This window comes from Callospermophilus lateralis, chromosome 8, assembly GCF_048772815.1.
Source record: "Callospermophilus lateralis isolate mCalLat2 chromosome 8, mCalLat2.hap1, whole genome shotgun sequence".
In the NCBI taxonomy this organism is placed as follows: domain Eukaryota; kingdom Metazoa; phylum Chordata; class Mammalia; order Rodentia; family Sciuridae; genus Callospermophilus; species Callospermophilus lateralis.
In genome coordinates this window covers 32,939,204-32,960,664 of record NC_135312.1, presented here as the reverse complement: position 1 = coordinate 32,960,664, position 21,461 = coordinate 32,939,204, and the positions used below count along the sequence as shown (strand labels likewise).

At 35.5% G+C, this 21,461-nt stretch overlaps 1 protein-coding gene across 5 annotated transcripts in view; it reads left to right on the top strand.

Annotated features, from left to right (window-relative positions):
- Atp8a1 (ATPase phospholipid transporting 8A1) overlaps positions 1–21,461 on the top strand; it is a 213,305-nt gene that overhangs the window by 72,520 nt on the left and 119,324 nt on the right. For 3 of the 5 annotated variants that reach the window (XM_076865340.2, XM_076865341.2, XM_076865344.2), the window contains 6 exons: positions 2,452–2,529; positions 3,581–3,669; positions 7,209–7,253; positions 16,336–16,408; positions 18,531–18,636; positions 20,117–20,199. In XM_076865340.2, the coding sequence (XP_076721455.1) occupies positions 2,452–2,529; positions 3,581–3,669; positions 7,209–7,253; positions 16,336–16,408; positions 18,531–18,636; positions 20,117–20,199 (474 nt within the window). The remainder of the gene's footprint in view (positions 1–2,451; positions 2,530–3,580; positions 3,670–7,208; positions 7,254–16,335; positions 16,409–18,530; positions 18,637–20,116; positions 20,200–21,461) is intronic. The other 2 variants (XM_076865343.2, XM_076865342.2) reach the window with 1 other exon arrangement.

The window sequence follows — 21,461 nt, the reverse complement described above, 5'->3', positions numbered from 1 at the left end:
AACACAACAGGCTTAGGCTTTTAAACCACATTTCTTATATACAGATATTTTGTAACATCCCTGATGGATGGAAGACTGGAGATGGAAGACTTGTTTTCCACTCTTCCCTTACAAGGCAGCTTTTTCCTTGTATAGAAATGAGATTTGTAATCATCTTCCTTTGATTCTGCTTTTGCCCAATGAATCTGTGTGAAAACATTTTATTTTATTTCTGAATGATAGCCTTCTAAGATATTTGAACTCAGCTTCCATTCCTGCTCTTCTGCCATATCATTTTCTCCCTAACTAAACATCCCCACCTCCTTTGATTGCTCTTTGTTTCATGAAGTTTCCAGATTACTCTCCATTCTGACCACTCTTCCCTCTTCTCTAAATATAGCCTGGTTGGCTCATGTCTCTCTTAAAATATGGCACATAAAACTCAACAGCCTCTTCCAGAAGTAATGCTGATCAGTTCAGAACACAGATCTGAGAGAGATCTGTTTTGATTTAGAGTCTGGCCTTTTCGTTTGATGTGTAAAATCATTAAACCACAACCCTGACTTATTGACAAACTTTTCCACTATAGAAAATATTAATTTTGTTGGCTATTAGAGTCAAACCTCATGACTTCTAGGCACAAAGAAAGAACAGATAAGTTCTTTAGGCTTTTGAGAGGTACATTTGCTTGGCTTTCAAGTATGCTGAATACAAAACTTAGCCCAAAAGGTAAAACCAGGTAGAATCTCTTGGACAATTTTCCCAGGGGTTTGACGACCTAATTATTTGAGCAACCTTTAGTTGCCCTTTTCTTTCTCATGTCATTAAGCACCTACCTAGTGTCAGACACTCCAGGGAACACATCACATGTGTTATCTTATTTAGTCTTTACAATAGGTCACCTTTACTGAAAACAACCAAATGACAGCCAACCTAGATTGCCTGATTCCAGAGACATACTCTTAACTACCGTGTAGCTCTGTCTGACCTGATGTCATCAGTTTTTGATCCCAAATGGTGTCCTTTTTCCTTCTCAGAATCACAGAATCAATAAATGGACCAAGCCCCAGTTGAGCAATGAAGGAAGGGTAATCTTTGGCAGAGAATAGGGAAGCAGAGAGAAATGCTCACAGATCCATTTCTAGATCTGTTTGGGGCTGGGAGGTGATAGATACGGTATAAGAGAAATTAAGGGTAAAAGAAATCAGGGGTATGCTAATAAAGGGTTTGAATATTCATGGTTATTTTTTTTCTGGGAACAAGTAGAGATTTTCTAGAAATTCGAGTGCCACCATTTTTCACTCTTTTTATACTTCTTTCCACTCACTATCATGGCAACTGTCAACTTTCATGGCACTGGGGGTGTATCATTTAGCATGCAGATAGGATTATAGTGAAGTTAGAGGTTGTTGGGTGGTCACTCTGCTAGCCACCTTATTAGATCCAACTAGTTTTCGTTAGCCCACCTGAAGATGGAGTTCTAGGCTACAAGGCATCTGTCTTCAAAGATAAGCAAGATTAGGGAAGAAATTCAACGAGGTCATGTTAGGCAGTGCAAGATTAGGATGGGGTGACACTAACTATGAAATATAATAGTCTATACTGAGTACTTTTCAAGAAAATTAAATGGTATAGAAATAACAAGGAATTAAAATGTTTGCCTATAGCTTATCAGTCAAACAGTGACTTATTAAAGAATAAAGATACTCTTAGACAAAGTCTGTCTTTGCACTGCACAAAAGCGAATAGGGATAAATTTTTTAAAAAATTCTAATGTTAGATGCTTCCAATAAACTAATTGTTTCATAATAAAACAAACCAACAAAAAGCCAATAGGGAGGTAAGAGGAGTTGGTGGGAAAGAAATCAGGCTTATTCAAGGGTAAATACCCTGAGAAGATGCGGGGAATCTCATCACGCACACACCCCCCTAAAAAAAAGAACCTCTTCGACTTCGTAGGGAACTCAGGTAGGTGAAAGGCTCATATAGGGAAGGAGAAGAGATGCAGGTACAGTGGACAGGAAGACCACATGCTGGGTGGGGTCTTTGTCATCAAGGGCAAAATTCCTTTTTATTTTGGTGAGAAATCACAACTGCACTCAAACTCTTTGTGATAGTTCCTATAATTCTTAGACTTCTTACTTTTCTGCAAGTTAAATGTCACAGTAATGTACATGTTTGTGTTACTCTGTGCTCAAGGACTAAAGAATAAGGAGGGGCCTAACACATTCTGATGTTATCCAAAGGTCTGGAGATGTTCTGGGTTTTGTAAATCGGAAGAAAGATTATTTAGCAGTTAACATCTACATCATATAGGCCTGGCGTTCCTGTAGAATTTAGAATGCAAAGGGAGACGAAGCAACTCTACAAAGGACAACTCCTAAAGGAGCTGTCACCGTCACAATACTGCTTTCTTTTAAATTTCAACCCAATGCCTTATGACTAGTTGTATTCATTTCTCTATTTTTTAAGGATCTCGACATGCACTATGAACCCACAGATACTGCTGCTATGGCTCGAACATCTAATCTGAATGAGGAACTTGGCCAGGTAAGTGTTGAATCAGAAGTCAGATTTGGTATAATTCCTGTCGTATGGGACAACTTCAGATGAGGTAACAACTCCTAATTTTCCAATATTTGAATAATCCGCATAGGGACATTTTTAGTATACGTCTAACCATCTTCATTTTTAGTAAGTGAAGTTTTCAACACTATTTAAAGCAGATTCTGTGTTCAAGATAAGGTACTGCACAAACCTAGGTATGTCCTCAACTTGTAGCCTGATGAGTACAGAAAATGTTAGAATTGTAAAATTGTTCATAACTTTCAACTAGAAAGGAAGGGAAAACTCAAGTTGTGCGAGTTTAGTCAAATAGGAATTTTACGTTTACATTTCATAAGTCATACAATACATAGCTTAATAGAGATGCATTCTGAAAAATGCATTGTTAGCTGATTTTTGTCATTGTGCAAACAACATAGAATGTACTTACACACACTGATGTCTGTGTCTCACTAGGCAATATAATCTGATGGTATCACCATCATATTTGTGGTCCCTTGGTGACTAAAAGACCTTAGGCACACAACTGCATGTGTGTATCTGTTAATCCACTCATGTAAGCTAGCTGCCTGAGATTTTGTTTTCTTATATCATCACCACTTCCAAAATCTTAGTATTTAAATAATATGTAGGACAGAATTTTTCTTTTTATTACCAGTTCAGATGTTGTATGAAATTAATTGCACAAGCTATCACAAATTCTACAGTTGGTTGTTATTTTGAGAAATGTTGACAGACATCCCAGTACAGTAGTGATACTCTCTAATGAAAATTCAGACCATACTAAGGCATATTTCTCTGTGCCCGTAGTATTTTGAATATTTAGATAGTTTTTAATACCAACATGTGAAATAGTTTATTGCTAAAATATTTTTTAAAAAGTTGAATATGCTCTCTGATGTATAGGCAAGAACTAGTCAGTTAATAACATTCATTGTACCCCTACAATGTAACAAAGTTGATTTAAAAATATAAAGGGATTTTTCCCCTCTAAAAAATTTGAAACATTAATGAGAAATTTTAACCTTTTTTTTAGGTTAAATACATATTTTCTGATAAAACTGGGACTCTGACATGCAATGTAATGCAGTTTAAGAAGTGCACTATAGCAGGAATTGCTTATGGGTGAGTTTTTCCCCCCTTTAATGAGAATATGATGTACACATTTAATTAATACTAACAGTTTGGTACTCTTGGGAATTCTTATTAGAGGAGGGTTTTGTTCTTGTTTTGTTTCCTTTAATCTAGAAAGCAGCTGTTTTAATTTCAGGACACACATAGGGGTTTGGTATTCTTTTCACTGAGGATGAAATGAGGTGGGTCTTTGCTCAGTAGGTTTTTCAGCGTTTAGGTTTGTAAAAGGGTCTCCATCTGACCTTGGTAATAAGGAGTAAATATGTTTCCATTTGCACTGGTGCAGTCAGAGTGCTGCTTGGATGTGGTGAGACAATGCAGTCAGGCCTTGGTCAGTTTTCAAGTTAAAACATTGTCGTTTCTCTTTCAGTTATGATTGGTTTTTCTTGTATCATCTCACCTCTTGGCACTTGTAGAGCAATCTAGAATTCTGATGATGCGAAGGAGGTAGGGATATGAACCTTTTTTGGTTTTTTTGAAATCTTTTTTGTGAACTGGGGATTGTACCCAGTGGTACTCTACCTCTGAGATACATCCCCAACCCTTTTTATTTTAAGACAGGGTCTCCCTAGGTTGCAAGGCTTGCCTGGAACTTGTAATCCTCTTGCCTCAGCCTCTGAGTCACTGGATGTGAAATCCATTTTAATCTAGAAGATAATTAATATTAATGAAAGTTTCTTATCATGCTGATAATGTTGTTTAGAACATGCTGGTTGGGCACCCATTTAATTTATATTTTATTTCTAGGTATGCTTGCCTAAACTGTTCAAACTCTTCTCTTAGAAATACTTGTAGAACAATATGAGAAGATTAAATTCTACATTACTAAAAAAGACATGATCAAAAATTGAAACACTCTTCTGGTTGGTTGACATTGGTCTGTCATCAAATTTTACAACTATTCTTATCTACAGTGAGGCTGGTAAATAGTGATCTCTTAATCATACAAATGGGTGCTTGCTTTTGGGTTTTCTGGTTCATACCCACTCTTATTCACACTTTATCTCTGAGCAGTAAGCCAATATAAAAAGAGCTGAATTTTTTTTTTTTTAATTTTTTGAGCTAAATCTTGAGTTAAAGTTTGGCTTAAAATTACAAATATTTCATGAAAAATTCTAAATATACATGGTTATTCCTGGATTCAGGGTCTACAAAGAGAAATAGATGGAGGCAGACATGCTTGTTCTTTGGAACAAGAAAGAGTAAAAAGGACTTAATCTTTGTGTATAAATGAAGTTAAAAGGAGTTGACTGAAGGGCTTCTTCACACTTTGAAGACAGGCTGGTGGTCTGAGAGGCATGCTTGCTGTTTCCAGGACTGGATGCTGTCTTTGCATTTTTCCTTTTTATCTGAAGATTTCCTCATCCCCTTAGATCTAAGAAGCGCACCTCACTGCTTTCCTCCAGTTGCTCCTGGAACAGGAGAGTTTCAGCCACACTCTTTGGCATCTTGTACTTACACATTCTACCCACAGTAATCCCCAAGAATAGAAGCAAAGGCCTAATGTGACTCTTGAGTTTGTCATATTATACATTTGCTGTCAGATTTATGGTGCTGTCTGTTTTTACACAGATTCTATATTCATTCATAGATATTATTTCTACAGTGCACCTGTTCCTTGTTTTTTCCTTTACCCAGTTTCCAGTTGAATAAGCAGGTTCTTAGAACTTAGAACTTCGTAATTATCGATTGTGAAATTATCAGAACAGAAAGTTAAAACGAGATTCTAGTCTTTTTTCTGCGTTTTGTACAGGTTTTTCTCATTCTTGGAACAGGTCTTAAATTACCTGCAGGTGGTAGTTCTCCAGAGCAATGCTCTTCTTGTGTCAGTTGGTATCATTGTTAACAACTGAGAGAACAAGGATGGGTTTGATCAAAGTGTTGTCACATGTAGTTTAAGTTGCCAGTGAAACAAAGTACCTCTTGGGAAAGTAACATTTCTTAATGGTGAGGTGCAGACATGGGCATGGGTTCTAGCATTGTCTCTAGTTCATCCTGTGACCCTAGAAAATTCCTCTTCAGGTAATCCTGTTGCTTAAAATGTAATTAGGCAGGAAATCACACCGTCTCTAACATCCTTCTCCAGATATGGAGTTTAGAAATAAAAACCCAGCACTTCTTTTGTTTGCAAAGTTTAACTGTATTAAAAAAAATGTGTACATGATTGCTAGCAATGATTATTTTGTAAAGAGAAATATGCTCTTTGAATGTTGTAGAATATTTTCAAGAATACCAAAGCCATGTTGATTAAAACTGGTTGTTAAACTCCTTTGCAAGATTAATGTATTATCTGTGCATTTGCTTTAGGCATACTTAACCCTGACTGAGTTTCTAATTAAGATCCCTGCCCACACATCCTGGTGGACAGTTGGATTGTCAGCATTGTAGAGAGCTGTGGCTATCTGAAGGCTTTGGAGAAACCATGACTTCTGACAAGCATGTGTACATCAGGGTCACACAACTCTGTTATCTAATTCTAGCCAATCTCTATGATTGAAGGGTGGGGAGAATAATTACTGTCAATCATGTTACTGTGGGATTTTCTCTGACTCTCCTCGGTCATAGATACCTACACAGGTTCCCATTTGCCCCATAATAGTATTTGATAGTATTTAATATGGGAAACTATTAGACACATGCACTTGTAGCCACAGCAGAAGAAAGCAAGTTGTCTATCCTCCCAGGAAATAGTAATACAAACTTTCAAACACCAGCCACTGCCTTTGGAGTTACAAATTTATAGCTCATCCTTCTTCAGCATGTCTACAGAAGATAAAGCTGTTTTATCCTAGATAGAGTCAAAGGTGAGTCCCGCTACATTTAATTAGCTAGAAGGAAAAGATATGAAATCTTCAGCTAATTCTGAGAATATCATAATTTTGTCAAAAGAAAATATTAATGCTTAAAGTAATGCTCTAGAATTTAATTTTAGTAAAGTTTCTCTCATGTTGCTTATTTTTTGCCCCAAAATTTGTCCTTTTAGATTCACAATAGGTAGCAAAATAAAAAGATTTGTACATAGTTGCTAGTAATGATTATTTTGTAAAGATCAACTTTGTGTTGGGGATGCTTCTGCCTAAACTTACTAGATTATTCCATTAGATCTTTTTTATGGGACAGTTACAGTATGATAATTCGTTCCTAGGTATCAGCACATTTGTATCGTTAAAACGCTTTATTCTGATTATGCTTTATGTATGATAACTTTGCTGTGGTTTTAGCAAACATTTAAGCTGCTAAGTTTAAACATTTCTTACTGAATCTGAATGCATTACATAAAATCAGTAAATTCCATGGTGAAGAGGCAAATTGGCTACGCAGTTACAGGATACCTTTGAACACCTGCTTAGCTAACCATAAATCATCATATTCTACTTACTATACTAACTGCCATTCTTTCAGACTCAACTAAAATTTCATTTTCCTAACATTTTGGAGATCCATCTTTCAGCACTTCCTTTATGGTTTTATGCTCCCAGACGTTCTGTGATTATTTTTCCTTTTTCTGTCCTTCCTCTTGCTTTCTGAAGCCATGTCCCTGAACCTGAGGATTATGGGTGCTCTCCTGATGAATGGTAAGCTGTGTGGACCTTGCTGTCTCATTCATCTCTTTGAAAAGGTTTGCGTTCTGTCGTTTTGTTAGACCCATTTCACCACACTGCTCATCTAGGTGGGGTGAAAATGCTATGAAGGTTATCTCTTGAAATCTATCACATAGCCTTCATTTTCTATTGAATAACCTTTATAAACATTTGATAAACATTTAGATTAATGGTTAGACTTGCTGGAGTTTATGTTATTTATCTATAATAAAGTCTTTAATGATCAATCCCAAATCTCTGGGCTGTGAACTACCTGATTTCAACTACAGTTCCTAAAGCTTTCCTGGGTTTTTAGCATAACACTGCCCCCTTCTGGCAATAAGTATCCTCTGCAGAATTACAAAAAAGTGCTGAAACATCCCAGGCAGTGAAATTTTCTTTTTTATATTTTCCATTATTTTAATATGTCCAGGGGCTATAAAATGAACATTTTTCAATGAAATGTCTGGAACAAAGATTGGAAGACTGTGATACCCAGGACTAGAGTGAATTGCAATATAATTAATTTTAGACTTATGAAAGACAGCATTTTGTAGGTTTAATTTGGGGATTTGTTTGCTCATTTTACTTTAAAAATTCCATGCCTTTACATTTTCATCTAGGATAATATACATTTTTTATTTATATAATTCATTCATGACATGGAAGGAAGTAGAATTTGAAAAAAAAATGGGTTCCTTTAATGCTGGGGACTTTAAAAATATTAAGGCTTTATAGATGTTTATGTTTTAATTTTCAGATTGTACTTATATTTTGTGAGTAAGCCATATATCCAATATGCATTGAAGTCCAAAACCATTAATATTTTTTAACCTATGATTTAATTCAGTAAAATGAAAATTTGATTTTAAAAACTTTAGTAAACCCCATACTACCTGGGGTTAATGACAGAAGCAGCTGTTTGACTCATGACAACTCATGAGTCATCACATGCTCATGGCCTAGTGTCATATATTTAACACCTACACCTACACACCAATAAATTTTCAGTGCTCTTTAAAATGTACTACTATTTGTGAATAATCCAACTTTAATGTTACATAAAAACTGAAGATAATAATAATATTTTAAAAATAAACACTAGGGAAGGCTTTTATCACCTTTATAATAAAGTAAACTTTATTTTATATGTTTGGATTCTTCATCAGTAAAATAATTACCTGTAGCCCTGCAAAAATGAAGGAACAAATATTTCTTGAGTTTCCATGTCCTGGGCCATGTCTTTGGATTCCAACTACCCAAGTTCAGATCCTGATCCTACTGGTGCCCTTGAACAAGTTATCTAACTCTGAATGAGTTTCCTCATTTGGAAGAATATGCTGCTAATAGTAGTGACATCTCAGGAAGTTTTAAGGATTAAATGAGTCTGTTTTTAAAATACTTAAAAAGGTGTTTGGATGCTGTAAGCCCACACTGTGTTAGCTTAGGTGTCTGTCAGTTAATCCTCATGACCTACAAGACGTGGCTATTTTAAAGTTGATAAAATTGGGGCAGAGAACTTAGTAAGTGATTTGCTACCCAATAATATATCCAGAAACCTGGGAGCCAGAGTTAAAGCCTGGCTTAGATTGGTTACAAAGTGTATTCTGGTTACATTACAGCCTGTAGATTTTAGAGGACTTTAAAGAATTTCTGCTTTTAGAGCACAAGGTAGCCTTGCAACTTCAGTCGTTTTTATCCCTTTGTTTCACTCAAGTTTTTCCAACCTGGAATTTATTTTAGTAAATATCTTGTGTTTTTAAGCAAGAACAAGCATAACAGGTAAAATCTAATTGAATAGAGGAAAGTTAGCACAGAGGTGCACAACCTTGCATATTTCATATTGCCGAGGAAATCAAGATCAAGTCTGATTCTAACTGAATCCTGTGGTCTAGGTATCCAACTGCATTTTCTTGCTGTTGGTCTGTAAGAGTATAGATGCTTCTATAAATAAAAAACTTAAAAATGAATTCCATACTGGTGTTCAACAGCTTTACCTTCCAATACGGAGTCCACTGAATTCCATGTATAAAACCTATGCTCTGTGCTTAGTGAAATAAGCCAGTCCCAAAACACCAATATGTGGATGCTAACACACAGTGAGGGGTGAGGAGAATAGAAGTTCATTGGATTAGGCAAAGGGGAGTGAAGGGGAAAGAGGGAGGATGGGAATAGGAAAGACAATGGAATGAATAAACATACATAACTTTCCTTTGTTCACCTATAAATACACAACCAATGTGACTCCACATCATGTACAACCACAAGAATGGGATCAAAATTGGAATGGTTTGCACTCCATGTATGTACAATATGTCAAAATACACCCTACTGTCTTGTATATCTACAAACAACAAATTTTTTAAAATGTATGCACTAACTGATGTGATTCTGCAATCTGTATATGGGGTAAAAATGGGAGTTCATATCCCACTTGAATCAAAGTGTGAAATATGATATATCAAGAAATATGTAATGTTTTGAACAACCAAGAATAAAAATTAATTAAAAAAATAAATACAAAAAAAATAAAATAAAAAATAAAATCATAAAATAAAATATATGCACTGTATTTATTTTGCTGAATCAGCATTCACCCCAAAAAAGGTCCAGTTAAACACATACTTAGCACTTAAATATATGTAGATTACATACTTACATCTAGTCAAGTTTCAAGAAAAGCCTGTAATATATTAACACTTTTGAACACATTCTATTGGCATTAAAGATAAGTGAATGGTGACTAACTCTATCTCTTAAACATATTTATTTAAATGGTTTATAGAGAGAAAATCATATCCTAACCAATGGCTTCTTACTCCAAAGTTGATATTATTTTATTATTATTGCCAAGTACCATCAGCTAGCATGTAACCAGCCTCACAGATTAATTCCTTTCTATTAAAAGGCTGGCATTCAAAATATTATGCTAAGCAAAATAAGCCAATCTCAAAAAAAAACAGTGGCTGAATGTTTTCTCTGATAAGTGGATGCTGATCCATATGGGGGAGGAGAATACCTGGGATAAGTGGAGGAACTTTGGATGGGGCAAAGGGGAACGGGGAGGAGGCAAAGGGATAGGAAAGATGGTGGAATGAGACAGACATCATTACCCTAGGTACCTGTATGATTGCACAAATGGTGTGACTCTACTTCATGCACAACCAGAGAAGTGAAAATTTTTTCATTTGTGCACAGTGAACCAAAGAGCTTTCTACTCTCATGTATAACTGATTAGAACTAATAAATAAATTAATTTTTAAAAGGCTGCCATTCTCTGAATTGATAGTATCAATATTTTTGAGATTACAGAAAAACAACTTTTATTTGCAGCATCTGTGTAGCTTTAAGATATGTTGATTTTCCAAAACTACATAATTTCCACAACCATTTTTCTCCTTTTATAACTTTTATTGTGGAAAAATTTAAGCATAAGCAAAGATAGAAAATATGTCCATCGTTTGCTCCCATGGTGTGCACCCAAGACCAACTTCAATCCCTCTGTAACCCCCCCCACTACTATTTTGAAGCAAATCCTAGATGTTATTTTGGTTTTCTTAACTGTTTATATATATATATATATATATTTGCACATTATTCTTGTGATTTTTTTTTAAGGTGAGGATGAGTCTCCAGATGATCACCTCTGTGCTTCATCATTTCACTGTGGTTTTTAGCATTATCACAGTATCAGCAGATAGTACTATTTTTCTATTCATTTATTTTCTCACTTTAGCCTATAATTATGTTTGGAGTGAGTGGTGTTTATTCTACTGAAAAAGCTAGACTCACTAAAACATTCTGCCAGGTGTGACTGTATAATAATGAGATCTAACACATCTAAATTAGCATTAGTCTTCAAAGTAGTCCCCTTGGCAGGTAATTTATTTATTCCAGTGATGCAGCCTTTCACAGAATGCTTTTTTGGAAATCCTCTTTTGTAATTGCCTTCAGAAATACTTTGAGTCACACTGAAAACTGGGACTCATTACTTTGGTCAGAACCAATGTCTAACAAAAAATGCTATTGAATTGAATCACCTGTACATATTCTTGGACTTGACTCCAACTCTGAATAACAAATTCATTGCTGAAAATTAAATCTCCCAACCAGGAATTTTGGTTTGGAAGCAATAGTAACATTGAAAAGCATGGAATGCTGACCCTCTCAAGGATAGAGACCCAAACAGCAGAAGCTAGGGTAGGAGGTTGGGGTTTCTGCAGGTTAGGGAAAGGGGTACATCCCCCAGGTCTTAGAGGGTGCTGACTGGAGCTTAGCTATAGTTCGCCATGCTCATGGTCTTAGAGAACTGCCACCTGCCTGATAGTGAGCTCCACTGAGCACCATCGGGTCTCTACACTACCCAGGGACCAACCCCCCCTGGAATGGGTTGTGAGCTCATCCAGAAAACATCTTGCTCTGCCCCCTGCAGGTGGACATGACTGCCCCGCACCTGCTGTCCTAAATCCATTATGAAGCATGCCCTGAAGCATGTGTCAGTGGCTTTTGTTCACCTGGCCTCCAGAATAGAAGGGACTCCAAGATAGGATGTCATCAGCAAACTTCATTGCTGTTGACCCCTGAGAGGAAAAAAAAAAAAAAACTGCTTTTTTTACTTTGGGATTAAGATTAGGTTAATTTAAAAGAAATCATAAATGTTAGAAGATGAAGGGTCATCAAGCTGGGTTTCTGCCTCCTTGTGATAACTATCATAAGGTAATCATGCACCTTAGATGTTCGAGTGTTAGTGTAACGAGTGACCAGTCCAGACCTGGTGGAATGACATGAATGTGGTCTTCATGCAGAGGTTTATGTGTGGCTCAGCCTAAGCCCATTGCCTGGGCTTGCATTAGTCTCACTGCCTGGTGTTGGAAATCTCTCTGCCCAGTAGTGCCCATTGGTTTCTTCTGTGTGGAGCAACTAAAGAAGAAATTCAGGAAATCTATCTTAAAATCCTGTAGCTTTGTGCTTTTGTCCACAGTTCAGCCCTACGCATGGTGTATACCTTGGCATTGGTGGCCCTGAAGCAGGACTGTGGACAAAGTTGTTGACTCTGGGTCTCATGATGAATTTGGAGATGTGCCTTCCAGGCTGGCTTGGGGCACAGCACACTCCAGTCCCAGTGCACACCTTACCACTGCAGGGCCCACCTCAGCAGTAGTCCTGCAGGTGGCTGCATGTAAAAGCAGATGCATATACGCCTGTTGATGTGGCTTGGCTGCTGACAACCAGCTGTCTCTTCACTCCTGTACTTCATTACATTGAAACAAGAAAAATGATTTTTAGCACCTTTGTCTCTCTTAGATTGTATGTATGTCCATATTTTGCAGTGTTTCCCAGTAAGAAAATGACCTTCAATGGCTCCTTACTCTCTATCCATATTATAATTAAACACATTTACGACAAGTTAAAGGAGCAAATGACTTGCATTTTGTCAGCCTAAAAATTTGGCTAGAGAATTCATATTTTTGAAAAATATGAAGGTATTCAGGCTGTGTTGAAAGTTGTATATTTTTGCCTGGACAATGTGGAGTATGGCCATCATCTCCTAAAGAGAGGAGTTTCCTGTAGGTACATTTTGTCAGGTTAATTGCAATTCTCTTGACTCGGGACATTTGGAATGTTAAAGAATTTGAAGTTTGTCACTGTTTGCTTTTGAAGTGTGCAAACACGTGCTCAGCCAGCAGGACCCATTCTTGTGGTATATCTGAGCTGCCATGCCTGCTCCCTGCTCACATGCAAGTGCTGAATTTCATTTGAAAAACAAACAGTTATATCCCATGCATGTGTGATTATGTCAGATTGAACCCCAATATTATGTATGACTATAATGCACTAATGAAAACCAAAAAATATCCAAACAACCACAAAAATCCCAGTTCTTCACAGTCACACTGCCTGTCCTTTTATTGCTGTGTATGGTGTGTATCGATATTGAGTGTATGTGGCGGGCACATCTATATTTCCGGTGGCTTACATGGATTTTGTTCTTGTTTTTTCCTTTTAATTTGATTTTTAAGTTCATAACACATCAATGTGTTATAAATTCAAAAGGTGTAAAAAGGAAAATTCCCCCTCTTTCCTGTCCTCCATTTCCACTTTTAAAGATAAGCACTATGATTAATTTCAAGTATATCCTTCTAGACCTGCCCTGTGAATATATATTATTTATTCACTTTTTAATTTTTTTTCTCATACTTTTACAAAAAGCGAAGCATATTGTACACAGTTTTGAACCAGCTTCTCATTTGACAGTGTTGTATTACCAATTTACATTCTTAGCAGTGTTAGGCTTCACGGCTTTTTCACAATTGCACCGGCACAGTTGTCAAACTTTATTTTTTGCCATGTTGATAAACTTAAATTTCACTTCTCTCATGATGAGATAAGATGGAATAGAGGCTTATAGCTGCTTATATTTTCTGCTTTATGAGCTGTGTTTGTTGTCTTGCTCCTTGTTCTACTGCAATATTGATTTTTTTAAATGAATGGAGTTATTATTTCATGGAAATTTGCCCTTATTGTGTAAGTTGAAAGGGTTTTTTGCCCCCAGTTTGTTATTTGGCTTTTGACTTTGCTTGCATTAGTTTTTACTCTGTGAAAATATTTGCTGTTAAACAGTTGTGTTTATCTGCTTGTTTATCTGCTTGTTTTCTGAATATGTATGAAACCTAAGCCTTTCCCACTCCTGAGTTGTTGTTTTTTTTCTCCATGTCTTTGGTGCTTATATTAAATTATTGGTCCATCCAGGGTTTATTTTGATTTTAAGATGAAAAGTATAGCTCCAATCTTTTCTTTCTGTATTTTTCCTTTTATCTTTTGGGTTTCATGTTGATATGAATTTTAAATTTTAAAAATTTCAGAGTCTGCACTGTCACACATGAAGATGAGTATTACCAGTTAGGCCATCTACATTTTTCTATGAACTGGAAATAATTATTTTCAACATATTGTAGCTTTTAAATCAGACTGCAAAAAGTTTCATATTACATGGCATTGTCGATTACATGCTCATTTTTCTCCTTTTTCTGCTCTGTCACTGAGCTACATCCCTAGCTTTTTTTTTTTTTTTTTTTTTTTTTTTAAGACAGGATCTGACTAAGATGCCCAGGCTGGCCTTGAGCTTGAGATCATCCTGCCTCAGTGTCCTGATAGCTCAGATCAGAGATGTGTGCCAGTGCACCTGGCTGTTATTTTTACTTTTAATGTAGTTCTTATTTTTAAATGACAAGAGCTTCCTAATTTTATTATTTACTTTGTACTAAAAGTGAGCATTTGGCAATATTTCTGAGCACATTGATGAGTATGTGCCAGAGTCCTCCAAACCAGGCTATCTGATCAGAGGCTGATGTCTGTGGGTCTTGAGAAGGAAGCGCTTTCTGGGAGAGGAGATCTTAGTTAATACCACCCATGCTGGAGGACTTCCTTGGGGAGCAGACAATGTGATAAATATTTCCATAGCATATCTAGAGTTACTCAGTGAGAAATTCATCTGAAAGTCATATCGATTATGGCAACTGGGACTTATAAAATGAAAGAATTATTGGTGAGATTAATAAGACATAGCTTCAGATTTATAAAGATTTTTAGTCTGGAATTATTTGGGAAGAAAATAGATTTCCTCAATGTAAGATGTGACTATGAATATTATTTGATTTTCCAATTTCTCTGACAAATAAAGTAGGAGAATATAACTATGAACCACTAACAAATACATATGGTAAAACTTTATAAAGCCTTAAGTAGTAAACTGTTTTTAGTAAGTGATAATATTTGTAGGAGAAACATACTAGTTTTTCTGTCTACCAATTCATATGTCACTTAAAAATTCTTAGTTTTTTTCTTCCGCCTCCATCTGTAAAACTAAAGCAGTAGAAACAATGATAGTAGTAATTGTTCCTTTTGCCTTCCAGGGATATTTTGAGAATACTAAACTAATATGTTAACAAAGATATTGTAATTTTGAGAACTTTCTTAATAGGCATATAAATAAAGATGTGTCTTATAAACATTCTAACTTCTTTGGTTATTGGAAGAAATGTATTTCATTGGAGATACTGTGTATGTTCTATTTAAAATTCTTTTTTTTACAGTGATTTCTCCTTTTTAATTTTTTGGGTTTAAAATGTGAATGTCATGATATTTGACACACTAGCATGGATAAAACTCTTTGTAGTCTATAAAAATTGTTATTAAAATCTTTCTAGATTGTAATTACTTACTACCAGAGACATTTCTTTTTCTTAGTAATTTCTGAAATTTTCTCCTGTGCTCAAAAGCTCAGATGTATATATTTCACTATACATTTCAAATTATACTCTTTTTTTTAAACATTGCCATTTAAATGTTTCTTGTTTTTCATTTGAATCTCTTATATGGCAGGGCCATGAGAAAGGTAACACTGACTCTGTTTATTTGGTATGAAGTACATAATACATATGCTGATTCAAAGATAGCCACAACACAAAAAATTCCAAACACTTTTATGATTTGTCTTCCTCATATGTATGGAATAAATGTGATATGCCCATAAATATATGTTCATATATTTGTTAATGAAAGATGTTGATGTAATCAGTTAACAGTTTATTGTTCATGTTTTAATGTTTTACATAATAGTCCTGCAGTGTTTGTCACTACAAATAAAGACTTCTCATACAGATAAAATAAAATAATTATCTTTATAGCAACTTCATTAATAATTAGGATTCTAGAGAAAGGAATATATTGTGGAAGCAGAAGAAATTCTGGGTATTATAGCAGTTTTCTTTCTTATGTTTTTAAACTAATTTTTAAATTTCATGTGGCTACAATATAATTTGATTCCAAGAAAATGAACTATGAAGCATTATTTTTTTTGTTACACTGCAAACGTCTGTCACATTTTAGAGTGCTTGTGTAGGTTTTATGACGTAATCCTGAAATCTGTGATGTCTTATTTAGAAACTCAGGCCAAATTACTCTTAATTAAGTTAAGGGTTTGTTGGAATAGTAGCTTACTTAAAAAATGAGGTCTAAATAGATCAGTGGACTGATGGAAATGAATCAGGTTTGTTTTATTTTTCCCCCTCTTCAGGCAGAGCTCTCAGTTGGGAGATGAAAAAACATTTAATGATTCATCATTGCTGGAAAATCTCCAAAATAATCATGTAAGTAACATGAAACAATTATCTTTTTTTGTTAATGCATGAAAAATAATAAGTGTTCCTCAACTGTCTTGTGTCTTTATATTTTTTTGAACTTTCATAATCATTTTAAATAATTGCCAAAAATCTCATATTGCAAAATTCTTTTTACATGGCTAATGTGAATTCTCGGTAATTGGAAATTTAATTTTAATATTATCATTTGTCAGTGTTCTTTTTTTTTTGAAAGTGTTTAATTTTAAATAATTATAGAACCTCGAGTGGAATAACTCACTAATATTAACAATTTCAAAATGTCTATAGAGGAATTACTCAATATCATAAAATAGTGTCAAATCTACACTAGGAACTCCAGAGCCTGCCTGGACCCAATGTGAACATCCTGCTTAAGAAGTTATTGACGGGGCTGGAGCTGGGGCTTAGTGGTAGAGCGCTTGCCTAGCACATGTGAGGCACTGGGTTTGATCCTCAGGACCACATAAAATAATATTTTTATTTTTTTAAACATGTTTTTAAAGTTATTGCTGCTTATTCAGATTCCACCGGATTAGCCTGTAGATATTCCTGGAATTTAAACTTGTCCTCACTGGCTCAGGCTCAATCATGAGACAGTTGACACACTGGGTGTCTAGCACCAGAGGGCTCACATCTGCCCCTGGGTAGGGCCCAAGCAGTGTGTTCATAGGGGTATATTTTTGTATCATTTTTTTCCTTAAGTGGGCCTTCAACAACATATTATTCTCAGGATCCACCAAGCCTGGACCTAGACCACCTCTTTCCTCTTGTGTTCTCAGTGAATTGTGTGTGTCTTGTCATTCTGAAGGTTTGCCTTTGCTACCTCTTTTTCTCTCCACGTCCAGATCTCCTGAGTCCTGAAGCCCTCATCAGGACTAACACCTAGGGTGTATCCCAAATGTCTGCTTCAGTCCTCTCACAGTCTCACCACCCATCCAGGCAGCAGCATCCCCTCCATGGGTTACAGCTGTGACCCCCCAACCTGTCTCCTTGTTTGCATTTTCACTCCTAATTGTTGTTGCACATGACAGGCTTACATGATGATCTAGCCCCTCCCTGAGTCACCACCCTCCCTTTGAGCTCCTTTTCCTTCCTCTCTACTTGGGCCAGTGGCCTTCTTTTATTTTTTGAAAACACTTCATTCTTGCCTTCTTCAGGAACTTTCCAATTATATGCCATTCCTATTCGATGGAAGTCACTTGACTCAGTTCTTGGTGAGACGAAAACCTCACCTGCTTAGACATCTCCTTGTCTTAATGACTGACTCTCCCAAGTCACCATTCATGGTATTTGCTCTTTAGATCCTTAACACAGTACCAGTAAATAGTACTTGTATATTACATTCTATCTCCCCACAGGGCTAAGCTTCACGTGGCTGGGACCATGCCTGCTTGATCCACTTTTTTAGATTGAACAGTTTTTTCAAATAATGTTCTCATTTATCATTTCGCTTTTTTTAAATTTTTGTTTATTTTTTTCCCCAAGGGCATAGAGCTTTGTTTTTCCTTTATTGATCTGAATGACATTTCTCTTCATTAGAAACCAGGAAGATGTTTAATTTTAGACCCTGTCTTCTTGTTTTCTCCTATACGCTATCAGCTCCTTGAAGAAAAGAATCCGTTTTCAGTCTTCCTCAAGCCATTAAAAGTCCACTCTACTGGGGAGTTGTATTTTTTTTTAACTTAGTAAACTATCAGTAAGGTTAAGGTTACCATTTTTGGAGAGGGGGTGAAGTTTTATGAAATCCCCCATCATCATTATCCCAACCCAAAGTAGGATTAGATGCCTGAAATTTAAAACTGATCAGGAATTATAGCCAGGTAGGTGACTATTTTAGAATTTCTGTCTTCCTAGTACAAATTCATCCTTTTTTTATTTTTTTACTATATCATTTCTATTTGACCACACAAAGTTGTCTTGTATAAATGTTTAGAAAGTGAATGAGGAAGTACAAGAATGAATAAGTTGAGTTTAAAACATGTTTTCTTCATAATAGATATTGGCTATAAATCCACAGCCCTTATTATTAATAGATTAATATGAAATAATATTTCTGTCATTAGCATCAAAATGTTTAAGTGAAAATAAATTATGTATTTCTCTCTTGCAGCCGACAGCCCCTATCATATGTGAGTTTCTTACAATGATGGCTGTCTGCCACACAGCGGTGCCAGAACGGGAAGGTGACAAGATCATTTATCAAGCCGCATCTCCAGGTACAAGTGAAGTGATCATGAGTATTTTTTTCTGTGTAAAATTGTTCTGAAATCTGGGTTTATCTAAATAAAGTCAATTTTGTCTGAAAAAGTAAGATTACCAAATTGTGCTTTTTAGATAAAAATTGTCATTTACTAATTAGAAAAACCTTGGCTGTCAGGCTTCATTGTGTGTGTGTGTGTGTGTGTGTGTGTGTGTGTGTGTGTGTGTGTGTGTGTTTTGAAACATACATCTTTGTATATGTAATATGTTGGTGTATAACATGCATTACATGGGAATTTGAATAACAAAATAAGTAAATACAAGTACTTTTCTATAAACATGTATTTTCCCTTTATAAATATAAATCAGATTGTTTTGTACATAGGCAGTCAGAAAAAAGAAGATCTGTGTGCCTAAAACAGTGATGTACACGGCTTTAGAACACAAATGTTGCTGTTTTCTTTTGAAAATGATAGTCAGAAGGCTTGCTTTGTATTTACTTAGGTGAAGAAACTTTTATTCATGTAAAAGGATCCTGTAAAATATTTATTAGCACAATTACTAATATTATTTTGGCTCAATTTTAGACCTCCTTTCAATTTAAAATTGGGTGCCTAGTCAATTGGATAATTGTAAAAGTTTTAGGAAAAAATGAACACCCTTTGGAGAACTCTTTGTGTTTAAAACTTTATTCTAAATAAACATCTATGCTGTGTAGAGTGAACAAGATTCCTAAAAAGGATAAGAAGATACCACATCTCACATGGTTAGAATAGAACCTAGATGAATATTTTCTCATCCTACACCCTCCCCCAGCAATGCAAGGGTTTATAACACAGAGATGAAAGTAGTTAATATATAATAGAGCACTCATTAACTTTACACTATTTAAATTGAATCCTCAATTAGTAGTATTAGTTTTTCTGCATTCAACTCTTTAGAAGGAAAATGCTAAATATTTTGTGTGTGTATGTGTGCTGGGGTTTAACTCAAGGATGCTGGACCACAGAGCCACATTCCCAGCCCGATTTTGTATTTTATTTAGAGACAGAGTCTCACTGAGTTCTTTGAGCCTCGCCATTGCTGAGGCTGGCTTTGAACTCAGGATCCTCCTGTCTCAGCCTCCAGCTGGGATTACAGGCATGCGTCACCACACCCAGCAATAAAATTTTTAAAAGACAATTTTGTGCCATTCATTTGGAGAATAGTGTTCTGGAGAATATGCTAGACTAAGGGATACAGTTATCATTTTTATGTGTGGGATTAACAATGAGACTTACTATTCAGAAACCCGATGCTGGGGTATATGTCTTAGATACTTTCCATCATTCTCCTCCTTTGGCATTGTCATGGAACTTAAAAAGAAATGGATTGCAACAACAGGGACCAACGTGAAAAGAATTTTAACTGAAAAAAAATTGCATTATGTGAATGCTTTTTTGTTGTGTTTGGGGTAACTTTTCCATCACTTATTTGCTTTTACCTGTTCTGAAACAGATGAGGGGGCTCTGGTCAGAGCAGCCAAGCAATTGAATTTTGTTTTCACTGGAAGAACACCTGACTCGGTCATTATCGATTCAGTAAGTTATTTATGTTTTAAGTTTCTTTTTAACCAAACTAATGCATATGCATAGCTTCAATGATAAGATAATAAAGTCATAATAAAATGGAAGTTTCCCACACCAAAAGGAAACATTTTCTGTTTTTTTCATCTATTTGTTTAAGCATTTATACAACCAGTACTTTCAAAAGCATTATTAATAATGTGTTTCATAATAGGTATATATTCTTCAACATTAGACACATCTACTGATTTTCTGTTAAGAGGATTTCTCTCTTCCTCCATTTTGCCTATCCTTCCCTGAATTTCTAACATTGTCATAATTATTAAATTTCTGATGAAGTAAATATTCAGGACTAATTTTTTAATGGGCAAATATGTTACAAAAGATAATGCATGTCTGGCCAATAAGCACATGAGAAAATACTGCTAGTCATCAGGAAAATGCAAAACTACAGTGTTAGGCCACTGCACTCCTACCAAGAAGGCGAAAATTAAAAATATCCATAGCATCAATGGTGAATGAGAGTGTAGAGCATGTGGAACAGTCATGTACTGCTGGGTGATAAAATCCATTGGGAAAACCATTTAAGAGTTTCCTTAAAAAAAAAAAAAGAAAGAAAAGAAAAAGAAAAAAGACCAGCTTTTTAAATGGGCACCTAACTCAGCACACATACTCAGTTACCCAGGGGAAATGCAAGTTGACATCCTCAAAATGACTTGGAAAGGAATCTTCATTGTTTTACTTATAGTAGCTAAAAGCTGAAAGGAACCAAATGCTCATCAGTAGGAGAATGGATAAACCAACTGTGATATATTCCTACAATGGTAATATCTAAACAATAAAAAGGAATGTTATCAATTCATCAACAGCATGGCTAAATCTGAAAAAACATTATGCTGAGCAAAAAAGAAGAATAAGAAAAGCCAGACACAAAGGAGTGCATCCTTTTTAATTTCATTTATATGCAGCTGGAGATCAGACAGAAGTGATTAATGGTGATAGAATTCGGAACAGTGGTTGCTACAGGCAGAGAGAAGATTGATTGGGAACAGGCTCAAGGGAATTTATGGGTTGGTGGAAATGTTCCAAGTCTTGATCACAGTGGTGTTTACACAGGGTACAACTTTGTCAAACTATGTAATTTTTTTAACTACTTTGAAGATAAATGCATTTTTTGAATATAAATTGTATCTCATTTTACCAATAGTCATAGCTGAACATTACTGTATTCAATATTTTCTTTTACTTTTGTATTTCTTTATACAAAATTATTTCCT